The sequence below is a fragment of the Ambystoma mexicanum genome, chromosome 1q (assembly GCF_040938575.1).
Source record: "Ambystoma mexicanum isolate Mex_15411 chromosome 1q, UKY_AmexF1_1, whole genome shotgun sequence".
Lineage (NCBI taxonomy): Eukaryota > Metazoa > Chordata > Amphibia > Caudata > Ambystomatidae > Ambystoma > Ambystoma mexicanum.
In genome coordinates this window covers 295,443,932-295,457,343 of record NC_090922.1, presented here as the reverse complement: position 1 = coordinate 295,457,343, position 13,412 = coordinate 295,443,932, and the positions used below count along the sequence as shown (strand labels likewise).

The following is a 13,412-nucleotide window of genomic DNA, read 5'->3' as shown; positions in this document are numbered from 1 at the left end:
GAATCGTGCTGCTGATTGTCTGTCGCGGCTTACCAACAATTCTGAGGCAGATAATGAAAGTGAAAATAATCCAGAAGTTGTCTTGAACGTTGAAGCGCTATCCATATCCAAAACTGAGTGGGAAGAAGCGGAGAGACAAGATGATAATATAAAACAGTTGAAGCAAATTATACAAAGCAATGGAAGTCTAAAGAAAGTTATATTTGAAGAGTCCGGTCTCATTGAATACTGGAGAGTTGCAGATGAACTCAATATAACAAGTGACAGAATTATGAGAGGAGATCAAATAATTCCGCCTACAAGTCTAAAACAAAGAATCATCGATCTGGGCCATGAAGGCCATCAAGGGATTGTGAAGACTAAGCAGAGAATACGTGATGATTTCTGGTGGCCAGGATGTGACCTGCAAATTGAGAGAACCATCATAGAATGTATCCTTTGTAATCAGAGTGACAGGGCGTGTGTGAGTGTGAAATACCCGATGGTAATAACAAATATTCCAGGAAAAGTATGGGATGAAGTAGGCATGGAAATACTAGGGCCTATTCATTGTGATGGTAAGCAACAATTTTGCTTGGTGGTCATTGACCTTCTGACCAGATGGGTAGAAGTCTTAATCAAACCTCATATGAATGCTAAAATAGTGGTAGATTTATTGTCAGAGATATGCACCAGGGAGGGTTTCGCAAGAAGCATATTAACAGATAGTGGTGTCCAATTCAGGTCAAAAGAGATGGAAAGGTTCTGTACCAGTAATTCCATTGTACACAAAACTAGCGCAATATACCACCCACAAACCAATGGAGTGGTTGAGAGATTCAACAAAGTACTCAAGGATGCCATTCGGTGGGCTTGGTCAAATGGGCTCAACTGGGAAGAAGCAGTAAAAAGGAAAATAATTGCTCACCGCTTTACCCCCCATAGTGCAACTGGTCTATCACCTTTTGAGTTAAGTAGAGGGCGCAGAGCAAACACCAAATTGACACTATCCTGGTTGGAGAGAGAGACTGTAGTGAGAAAAGATTTTGGAGAGGCAGTAGAGAGTATCAGGAAAATCCAGCTGAGGAATAAGGCAGCTCACGATAGTCAAATGAGCGAAGGGAGAAGGAACAAAGTTCCCAGAGTGGGGGGTCTGGTGAGAATTAAATTACCCCCTGTGCTAAGAGATGAACCCTGCAAATGGTCCAAACCAGTGAGTGTGATTGAGGTTTTTAGACATGCGGTGACAGTGCAAGACGGTAGAGTCTGGAATATGGAGAGAGTATGTGTGATGGAGTCAAGTAAAGATGTGAGAACCGGTGAAATGGAACACAAGGAGCAATCCAGTAGGGGTGGTAATGGAAGCATGGAGAGGAATGGTGAACATGTGAGATCTATGTTGAATAGAAATGTGATATCGAAAATTTCCTTGCCAAAACCTAAACCAGATCCTTTGCATGTGTCAAGAACAGGAAGAGTAATCCGCAAACCAGACCACATGAAGGATTGTGTCTATTAATACCGAACATACAGAAGAAGGATACTAGACTGTGTTCCATAAACAGCAAGAGACTAAGGAGGGGAGATGTGTAATATCCTTTCATCCTTTCATCACAAGACTCTGCGCGAGCCTCTCGTGATGGAAGGATGGATAGAATATGGAAACGTATGATTGGAATGCGAGTTTCAAACCCGCTTTATTTCAGTTGCTTTCCGTGGTCGGTGGGGCCGATTCACTTTCACTAGGCAATTAGTGTAATAAATAACGTGTTAAATAACCACGTCATCCTGCGTGTATTTGACCACTTCAGATATGTTTTCACCAGCCAAGACTCAGTCCCTCACAGGAAATAGTGGGAGAGATGGGCCGGCATCTGAATGGCTGAGCAGGATAATGGTCACTATGACACTGAGTGGTAACTAGAGGTCCCAATTCCGAAGATAGAGCACATGTCATGTATAGGACGCTATTTTGGGGACACTCGGGTGCATACCCAAATGCAATCCAGGTAGTAGGAACCTTGCATTAAGGTATCTTGGGCAATTGTATACCGCTGGAAGTCAACATCTGGGTCCTCACCAGTGAGAGATCTATGACAGTAGTTCCTGCGTGATGGTGGTCCACCTTTATTTCCAGTGGAGCTGTAAACTTTTTCAAGCAAGAACACCAGCTGCAGAGACCCCACTGGTGATGCCATTGTGCCGAAGAGAAAGAGGACTTCGGGAGCTTGAGTAGGGTGCCGATGCTTGGCTCTCTAAAAGTGCATCTCCAGTGCTGGGCGATAGAGGCAGTGTCCAGCAGGCTGGACGATGGACACTACAGAGCCCGAAATGTTTTTCTTGGGTTTCTTTCAGGATGTCATTTTATTCTTAGGTACCAACCACAGACCTCACTGTATTTGTATTTATAACATTTTATATAGCGCTTTACACCAAAGCGCTTTACATAAAAACAACATGAATACATTAGAAGCAATAAGTACAAGTCATGAGTCAAATAACCAAGAACAGTATGCAGAACAATTTGCCGAGATCATTAGGTAAAATTCAGGGTTGGGGAGAGGCAGGGGAGGATGTAGTGAAGGGCTGTCAGGAGGGAGATTGAAGAAGGTGAGATTTTAAGGAGGAGCGGAAAGAAGAGTATGAGGGGATGGAGCGGATAGGCAGAGGTAAAGAGTTCCAGTGTAGTGGGGCAAGGAGCTGAAAGGATCGGAAGCGAGAAGGGGCACAAGGTGCGGGTGGGACAGAGAGTAGGAAGAGGTCAGCAGAACGAAGGGGAAGAGGAGGAGAGTAGAAAGAGAGGAGAGGGGAAAGGTAGGGAGGGGCAAGAGCATGAAGAGATATAAAGACAAGACAGAGGAAGTTGAATTTGAGTTGAGAGTGAAAGGAAAGCCAACCAAGTGAGGAAAGTGAAGAGGAAATGGAGTCAAGAGGAGAGAGGGAGCAGAGAGTGCGGATTGCAGAATGGTAGAGGGATTTGAGCGGGGCAAGAGGAGAGGCAGGGAGGCCAAAGAGGAGAGCAGGACAGTAGAAGAGACGAGAAAAGTTAAGGGAAGACATTAAGAGTTTGGTGGCATGGAAGGTGAGGGAGGATTGGATTTTGCGAACATTATAGAGATGGTGGCGACAGGCACGGGAGGTAAGGGAGATATGGTGAGTAAAGGAAAGGTTAGAGTCAAAGTGGAGGCCGAGATTGCGGGCAGAGGCAGAGAAGGGGAGATGAGCAGGGGGAAAGAGGATGGAAGGAGGGGGAGGGTGGAGCAAGAGTATTGGCAGGAAGGAATAAAACTTCAGTTTTCTCTGCTCACAGTGTTTGGTGCGTCCTTACACCTCTTGTTGAATATGCACAGGGATTTTTTGTCAGCAAGGCTTGCTGGAGTTGGGGAGCCTCAAGGGTTTCTGAACGGACTGGGACCACAGGATCAAAAGGTTCACAGAGCAGTGAAATATGCCACCATAAAGAGAAAAAGAGACTTTTTTGAGTTTCGACTCGTATTGCACTCCTCTGTGACCCCTCCCCACATCTTGATTAGGGTTGGGGCGAGCCGCAGAGGGCTTTAATGTACTCCTTTTCATTGTTTTTGCACTGCAGTTTTGGGCCAAAGTAGGCATTGTGTATGGCTGCAGGCCACAACCAGTGGGCAGAACTGGGGTTTGGTTCCCTGCAGTCGGTAAAGGTCCCATGTCTGCAGACACCGGGCAGAGCTTCGCCCTCAGAAGAATTCTTGAAAGAGCGCAGGGATCAGTCGCACTTTCTGTCTTCTATGACTCCTCTCATAATAAGGGCCTTATATCACTTCTGTGCCTGCTGAAGGCCAGGAGCGATGCGGCTTATCCAGCAGGCTGGTCCATTTGGAACCCCCACCGGGTGTCCAAAAATTTCGCCGATGGCTGTGTGGCGTTATTGTGCTCTCCGAGCACCGAGCCTTTCGTGATGTTCGTCTCTCCTCGTCGCCATTGTTGAGTTCGCGGGCCCGCGGTCTATGCGCAGGGGCTGGCAGTGAGCAGATAGGCCGCGCGGCCTGCGGCGCAGCTCCAGCTGGAGCTTGAAATAATGTACACCCACGCTGGTGCTGGGTCTGCCCCGGAACTGCCTCCCGAACGCGGGGGCGGGGCTTTTATTAGAACGCCCTGCGTCACCGCGCAGCGGGACGCAGGGCGGAACGTAACAATCGCTACCTCCCAGTGCCTCGCTCGCTTGGGAACTCTAGGGCCCGATTCATGGAATTTTTGCACGGTTCAAAGTGACTTTGCACTGCTGAAAAGTGACGTTGCACTACTGACACAAACCCTGATTCATGGAACCGTGCAAAGTGCATGTTTTCAGTGTAAATTCATTTTGTACTGCAAAGACGACTCTGTACTGACTTTGCACAGTTCCATGAATCGGGGTTTGTATCGGCCGTGCAAAGTTACTTTTCACTAGTGCAAAGTCACTTTGAGGCGTGCATTTTTTTTTCTCCATGAATCGGGTCCTTAGGGAAGGAAGGACTGAAACCCAGGTGTAAACATTCTGCGCAAAAAAACGGAACATGGCATGAATACAGTTTATGTTGAAATATGTATTCTCGCCAAAGCAGGAGGGCCATCTAGTGGTCAAATAGACTTGTGCAATTCACATAAATCGGAGGCAACTTTATCATAGTTCATTTGAAAAAGTATGGATCCTTGGAGAATGGAATAAAATATTTGAATTCTCTACATGTCTAGCGTAAAAAACAGGACTGAGTGTCAGGCTGTAGGTTACTTTTTCTGAGAAAAAGCATGTGGAGAAACACTCTTCTCTGCTCCTTGTCGGTGTTGAATGAATGACCAAAAAGGAAAACGGTCTCTAAACACAAGACCTTTCATCCTAGTGTTTTCCCTTTTTTAAATGGAAATACGTCACTGGCGAGTGTTTTCTTTTTCAGCCATGCAGCCTATGCTAGGAATCTATGGGAGTTTGTCAATTCATCTTTACGCACGGGCACTTCCATACCGCCGTTGTGACACGACACCACCTTACGACCTTTGAAGGCCTAGCTTTTTCCCTACGTTAGCCCATGATCGTAGGTTTGTTTTCTTACATTTCTCGTATAGCTGTACACAATAGGAACAGTATACTGCAGAAAGTAAGTAGTGCTTCTCTTGCTTCTGGGCGTGGCACCAGGGGTATGTGATTCTCCCTTCTGGAAAGTTCTGGTATGGCTCTCCGGAAGTATTGTTTTTTTTTCCCTCTAGAAGCAACCACCGATGGAATGTTTGGGAGGAGTAGGGAGCAGGCCTTGGGCCAGAGTAACATGACCTCTGTGGCGCCAAGGGCAAAAGCAGAGCTACGCAATGGCCCCAAATAATTAGAATCTAGAATCCAAAATGTATACCAAACAATTGTAAAATCACCTGTGATCAGAGCCGGCCTTAGGGGGGACGAGCCGGGCGACCCGCCCCCCCCCATGGCGCCATTAGCCGACACCACGCCAGCTCGGCTGAGTCTTTCAAGGGCTCCCCCTAGCTGGTGTAGTGGCAGAAGCCGTGGCAGGCGCCTCATTGTCATTTAATGCACCCGCGGCGGCGGGCTCATTTAATGACAATAGGATGCTGATGCGCTCTATTCATATCATTACCTCCTCGCCAGAGCGAGGAGGTTATAATAATAAACATTTTTTTAAAAAGGCGGCCCATCCTAGCCCCGCCCCCTGTTAACCAGGGGCGGGGGGCGAGAATCGCCAATTAGCCCAGGGCGCTGCTGCCCTTAAGGCCGGCCCTGCCTGTGATGTAAACACAAATGACCACATCATAAGAATATATATTTGAATTTCTATGGGAAAAACAAACAAACACTAAGACAATACATTCAGGGAAAACTGCATCCCATGTGATATTAAGCAGGCCTGGATCTCCGCCTTGTTAACAAAAAAAACTCCCTCGATCCCAGCCTGCTAGTCAATTATCGGCCCTTCACTAATGTCCCCTATCTGCTTAAGATTCTGGACAGAGTGGCACACTTGCAGATTTAGGCCTTCCTCGCCGAATACAACGTTCTTGGCCATAAACATGCCCATAGCACTGAGTCCACACTGCTTGAACTAAAGACTAACATACTCCAGAGTATGGAAGGGGGACATACGGACCTGCTTGTGCTGCTGGATCTCTCTGCCGCGTTCGATCTCGTGGATCACACCCTTTTGGCTGAGGGACTATGTACTTCAGCACATTCTCATGCATGTCACCAACTCCCTTCAACATCTTCACTATCCCATTATTTGAACATCTGGACAGAGTAGGCATTACATATGCCAACTATGCAGATGACACGCAGTGTCTTGTTCCCCTCACAGGGGACTATATTTCTGACTCCATCATCCTGAGCTCCACCTATGAGCATTTCAAGACTTGGATGCAAGCTAACAAACTCGCCCATAATAATTCTAAAACAGAACTTATGGTCTGGGCACATCGACACAGCTGCATAAACTCAACTCAGAATACAAATCCTTCAAAATTGATGATTGTAGCATTCCTACTCAGTCTAACATCAAAACATTTGGTGTCACACTTGACCAAGAACTGACCATGAAGGGACAAGTAAACAGTCTTGTGTCCAGTTCCTGCTACCATCTGAAACTGTTGGCTCAGATGCACCCCTTCTCTCCTTTGCAAATTGTGCTACCATTGCACGGGCAATTATAGGCGCCAACTTGGACTATTGTTCCAGTTTATTGCTTGGAATCTCAGAACACGACCTTACACGCCTACAGGCTGTGCAAAACAACACGGTACGTATCGCTGAGGGTCTTAACAGAACAGACCATGTCACATTGGCTTCCTGTCTGAAGCAGAATCACCTTCCGTGTGCTATGCATTACACACAAATGCCTCTTTGGTCAGGCACCTAAGTACTTATCCACTTACATCTCTCTGCTGCCGGGCCGCAGAGCATTGAGATCTAACAACAATGGTATGTTGGAGGTACCTAGAACAAGGCTTCCCTATGTGGCCCAGAGATCCCACTCGCATGCAGCTCCACGGATCTGGAACACCCTCCCACTCGATCTCAGATCTTGTCCCTCACTTGCACTTTTCAAGCAAAGATTAAAAACTGTCCTGTTCACCTGATAATCCGGTTCTATCCTTGCTGAACCCCTCACTTCGCCCTATCTGATCCCTCCCTTCTTGTTACTTGTTCTTGTCTTGTTTAGCGCTTCTATACCTCCGGGCCTATGATCATGCACTTTATAAATAAATAAATAAATATAAACAATCATCCCCACACATTTTCAACCTAAAGTGCCGTATTTGACAAACTTATAGCTGTCCAAAAGCATAACAAGATCCTTTTATTCCCTCCGCTTAGCCCTTATTTGTACAGGAAACTTGTGCCAAAAAGGCACGTTCAATATTTCGGCTTACTAGGCCTCAAACGTAATATGTCCTATTCCAATTGCCAATGCTACAGATACGATTTTTAGATGGGAGTATTTAATCCCTATTTTATGTTTTTAAGTTGAGAGTAAAATTATTTTTGGGGAGTAAAAAAAGTAATTTACATTAGCAATGTGAGTAAAAATATGTTTTTTCTTTGAAACAGAAATGTTATAATAAAGATTTATTTCGGCCAGGTATACATGCACATTAAAATATTCATGTTTTTACCTTTTAAGATCAGGCAGTAATAATAGTAGAACTTCTTCCTGTGGCAATGTGTGCACTTCTGATTCAAACATATCGGTGGAGCTGTGTCACTTCTGATTCAAACTTGTCGGTAGAGCTGTGTCACTACCGATTGAAACATATCGGTGGGCTAAATGGTGAGAGTGTGTTACGCACTGCCATGCTCACTTGCACCGCCTGAGCCGCTTACCTGTTGGAATGTGGCGATTATATCCCCATGGTGAGGACGGACGCATTTTCACCTACGGCCTCTGGGGAGTCTGCAGACGCACAAGGTACTGGTGGGGATTGTCCCATGGATTCTGCGGTTGCCCAGGTCGCTTCCAGGATCGGGCTATGGCGCCCCATCATCATGGCGCAATTTCTGTTCTGGGGTCAGCTGATCAGCAATCGGTTGTCAGGGAAGCCTCCGGCGCCGGAATACCTTTTGCGTGGGCTATTTAAGGCCTTTGGGACACTTGCTCAGTACGTCTTATCGCTTCTACGGTCTGGTCCTGCCTTGTACTCTCCCTCTCTGTGGCTCCTGGTTTCTCTCCAGCCATTTTTGCACTCCTGCCTTGTGCACTTCCTCGCTCCGCCTGGTCCTGCTACCTTCTACCCCCTTCTGCTCTTTCCTCTTTCTGCCTCTTGCCTCTTCCTGCTTCGTTCTGCCTTGCCTTGTCAGATGTTGGCTCCTCTGACATACTGAGACCATCAGCTGTCTCCCGACTCAGTGGCACCGTAGTGGTTCCACTGCCTTACATCATGTTAAACCACCAGGAGCCGAAGCCGTGGTGTGGGGGAACGGGTCCATTCCCAAGTCCACTAACGCTTGGAACGGAAGGGGGCTGGGTCTCCTGCCTGCATTGACACCAGAGCATCCTGGATGACTTGCGAAACGGTACCTCCCATAAGAAAGGAGGAAGCCCATCACAGCAAGGAACCAGTAAGCCACGACCCAGTGATCAAGCCTTTGACACAGGGACCCAAATGGAACACTTAAGAAATGTGAGGACACATGTCCCATGCAACCCCCATTGCATGATGCTGTGCCTATGTGTTTACTTTTGGTCTTGCCCCACAATAAAGGACAGTGTCATCAGGACTAGAAAGTGGCTTCAACAGAAGGTTTTCGATATAGAAGCAAGTGATTATTCAGGTAAAAAGTTTCACTGGAGGGGCTGACTTCACACTACACATTTAGCAAGCGGTGAAAGATTTTCAAGGAGGTTGTTATTAAGGCCAAATGCATCTCACAAGTAAGTTTGCCCGATGGTGGCTTAAGAGGGTAACAGTTTTACAGCAAACATTACAAAGCATTACTTCGAAACAATCAGAAAGACGGAGGCGTGGGCCCAAAGTGGCCATGGATTCAGATCGAGTTTGCACCAGTTTCGGGGGCCCTCTAATCGCAGAAGCCGACATCATGCAAACAGTTGCCTCGGCTGGCATTGCCTGCATGCATGCATTGAGCAGGGGCCTGGCTAGGAAAAGGCCCAATGCTCTAAAGGGGGGCAGGAGGTGAACATCGGCAAGCTTGGGAGGTGCCTGAGGATCTTGAGGTCCCTTATCGGGCGCCGCTGAGGTGTCCCTTAAAGATCTGTATTTTTAATTATTCTCTGAAGAGCAGCAGGGACGGGGCTGCCCAGATGTGGGATGGGGTTTTGTTCCAGAACTTGAATGGATAATCTTTAAGGAAGTAGGTGCACACTTAGTATGTCTAAAGATTTTTTTTATTTTGCTCGAATTTTCTTTTCTCAAATTTGTTTGCTCAACTTGCTTTTGGTACAAAGCGGTGGGAACCCCTCCGAACCACCACCGCCCCTCACTCCCCATAACCCCACCCTCACCAATATTTCCTAAACCCATCTCACCATCTACATTTTTTGGGGTCAATTGAGAAAACATGTTGTAGAGCAAAGAACAAACTGATCAATACACCGACTTCCCTTATAAGTTGCTGTTAAGATAAAATCACAGAACCAGTCCATTGTGAGGATTGTGAGAAGCCGTCCTAGTTGATTATCAGGGTATTTAACACTTATGTCTAGAGCAGTCAGGCAGCATTCAGGAGATATGGTAATAGTGTAGTTAACCCACCATAGAGGACTCAAATAACTCAAGCACTACAGAGGTACACGCATATTATTGTGTTAGGCTTTTAAAGATCTAAGCAGGTAAAGTAAAAGGTGAGTGTCAATCGCGAAATCAAACTTTAAACACAAATATACACACAGGTGATGTCAAAGGGAGGTCAACTACACATTACACTGGAAACTGTGGCAACAATTCAAGATCATTGAAACAAGTAAAACTGTAGACCGTGAAGTAAAGGAATCAGTGCAACGCAATCACACATATGCCATGCCTTACCATCTAAGTAGGCAAAGTGCCTGTAAAATGGTCAATGGTCCAGGTAAGTACCTGTGAGGGAAGCTGTATGTCTTTAAAGTCACAGTAGGAGTGTTGTGCACAATTTCCAGGCGTAATACAATAACAAGGGTTCTGGATCAGTAAATGCACTTATGGGGGTACTTACCCAATTCCACCACAGTAGGGTTTAGCTTGGGGGGATCCTTTGTCAGAACTCCACTGACCATGGCCAGGCAATGCAGAGTTAGGGAGTGGACTTTAAGCCCATTCAATCCCTATGGTGGGAGGCGATAAAACAAGTACGAAACAGGAAAACCATGGCGGTTGAATAAAGGTTTTGATGAGGATGATGAAAACAAGTATGTATACTCCTGCTCCGAACTCTGGTTGATTGAGTGACCGCCCTTAGGGCACTCAAAAGTGCTGAGGGCACTTACTTCTGTAATTGGTCTGGTTGCAGGATGTCAAAGGGCTGCGGGTGCTGTGTCTGTGGTCAGTTTCAGAATAGGGTCTGGCTAGATAGTGGTTCTTCGATACAGCAAGACTGTTACAGAACTACTCTTCCAGCAGGACACCCAGACACCTCAGGATAGCAGCCACAGCAGGTTGCCCGATGAGAGGAGCTCACAGGACACTTCAGAGATGGGCAGCAGTGAAATTCCCCCCAATCAGGTGTCGGTGAGGGAGACATGTAGTGGCAAAGAAGAAACCACTTCAGGAAGGCATCTCTTCATACAGGAGAGCACCCGCTGTAGGAGAGATGGGCTTAAGCCACAGCTCCATGACCTGCAGAGTCCCAGGCTGCACTGGAGATGCCTTGAATGAAGCTCGTCAGACCATGTGATTATTCAGGGACACTTCGGAAGACATCTGGTGCCAGCCTTCTCATGCAGGGGTTTAGTCCCACCAACCCAAGGGTCGAAATACCGATGAGGGTCTGTTGCAAGAGAGGCCGGGGCTTCACTGAGACTTGGCTGGAGGCAACGCTGGTCATCTTCCACAGTAGTCTTTTGGTCTTCAGCAAGACACTCCTCTCTTCATTAGAGTCTCGGCTCCAGTCGACGATCAGGGGAACGGCTGCTCCTTTTATCATGAATTTAGACTGTCCCAGCCCACCATTGGGAATGCACTCTTCAAACTGGCATGGGCTGGCCAATCATAGACAATCTCCTGCCCCACATCAGCCCAGCAGCAGAGATCCCCTGGCAGGAATGTGGATTGGGGCAGGACAGTCAGACAACCCATGACTGGCGCGGATCTACGCACCTCCACTTTGACCAGGAACTCCAAGCTGAAGCCCCTGAAAGTGCATGCCATGTATGCTATTTTCTGACCAGAGAGGGTAGAAAGAGGCCAAAGCACAAGATGGCCAAAGGACAGGATGGAAACCGAGTGACACGGCCAGTTTGAGTATATGGTATTCAAAATGACAGTGTGCAGAAAAGGATGAAAGTGCACATGAGCAAAATGAATACAAAAAAACAAAAAAACGTAGGAAAAAAATCCACCACCACCATCATAGACCCATCTAAAAAGTAACAAAAAGGTTACAAAAGAAAAAGGAAAAGGGGACAGTGCCCCTGTAGCACTTCACTGCAATGTGATGTGTGGTACAGTAAAACAACAAAGGAATCTCACAAAGGGGACAGAGTCTACCTGCACTGGTAGCCTTATGGGATGACCAGTGTCCCCAGAAGCGGTGAATTGAGCAAAGGAGGTCAAGCAAAAAGACTTTACTTACCTCTCAAAGTCAGGACAGGGATCAAGCCGTAGCTAATAGCAGGGGGTTCTGTTAATGTCAATGGAAGGAAAGGTGCAAATAGAAAAATCTTTCCCAACAGTCACATACAACACTAAAACCTTAAGGATAGACCAGCTGTGCCCAAATGATCTTTCCATCCACTGACATGTTACCCTTTTTCTAGAGTCTGTGTTCTGAATCCCCACACGGTAATGAGGTCAGATGTCCATTTAATGGAATATCCCACGAGTTTCAGATTCTCTGAGTTGTAGATTTTATCTATTTTTAAGTTTCAATAAGGTAACATTTGATTGGTATATGTTTCGACAATAAATAAGGTTCTAAAGGTATACTACTGCGGCCAGAGTGGCTTCGAGGCCCATGACCTTCTCTCCAATATGAGCAAGAACGCGTATACCACGGAATACACACATTGGGAAAGGCTCGCCAACCCGGCTGCAAAACATCATTGTGGTCTGCAACAAGGTGTAATAGATACATCTACCAACAGGGGGAGGTCAGTCAGGCTGCATTGACAGGTGACCTGCTGGGCACACCAGGAGTAAGGTATGAATTACCCGGCCACTGCTATTCGGACATTATTCAACATAATATTTGTTAACAAAGGATTGTGCTAAACTCCTCCCAGTGAGGTGATATTTTATCATTGAAGTTACTGTATAGATTCATTCTGAGAAAACACCTGTGTGAGTGCAAGACTTGGAGATCTCAAAGTGTCCGCATGATCCTTTCAACATCTTTGGTTTCTATCAGGCTTAATAAACCTGCAAATTTGCTACATTTTATTGTACCATAAAACTAGATCATTCTACAAGCTGGATTCCAAGTCCCTGATCATTCTTAGTAACCTGGAAACATGAATGCATTAACCTCTGAGACCGAACTTAGTTGCGTACAGTGGCCACAAGCCATGCATCCCATTATCCGCTCGTCCCTTGAACACTCGTGCTGGACATACACATACATTTCAAAGCCGGCATCACAAAGTGAACTTACTGTCAATTGCACGTTCTGAAGCCCTGAGCGGCGGACCCAGCTACTGGTTTCTAGGATGGCGTATAAGGCGGCGGCCGATCCTATGACTCCAAGTGAAATCTGGTTTAGGATTAGAAGAGAGTGTCCATCACAATGGAGTAATACACCTTTACTGGGTTATAGTGACAGTGATATCCAAGGGAAAACAAATGGCACAGGCCCACTATCATTCTGGGAAACATGGCAAGTACATAGGCACCAACTCATACGTCCTCTAAAGGGGAGCACATATAGACATTGGGTTCCCACGATGGAGCTTGTAAGGCATAGCCTAGGGCAGTGGTCTTCAAACTTTTTTGGCCTGGGCCCTCCACACCTCCAAGCAAAGTTTGGGCAGGCCGGGCCCCCCAAAATTACCAGATGGACAGTATGTAGAAATCGCTATGAACTTTTCGTGCCGTCATCGCACCCTACTCCCAGTACAGACCCTGGGCTCTCCCCACCCTACTCCCTCCACTATCCCAGTGCTGCCACCCATCCTGCTCCCACCACAGTCCCATAACACAACCATACACACATCCATACACATTTAAATAAAAAAATAAATCACCATAAACGTACCTTCTGCAGGGGCCTGCACGTGGTTGCTAAAATGCCCCGCTCCAGGTTGCTCTGCCCGTATGTGCGAGGAGGC

General features: G+C 46.7%; 1 protein-coding gene across 2 annotated transcripts in view; it reads right to left on the bottom strand.

The window, feature by feature from the left end:
• Positions 1-13,412, bottom strand: part of LOC138527483 (meckelin-like) — a 642,839-nt gene that overhangs the window by 162,121 nt on the left and 467,306 nt on the right. For both annotated transcript variants that reach the window (XM_069638711.1, XM_069638700.1), the window contains exon 16: positions 12,740-12,838. In XM_069638711.1, the coding sequence (XP_069494812.1) occupies positions 12,740-12,838 (99 nt within the window). The remainder of the gene's footprint in view (positions 1-12,739; positions 12,839-13,412) is intronic.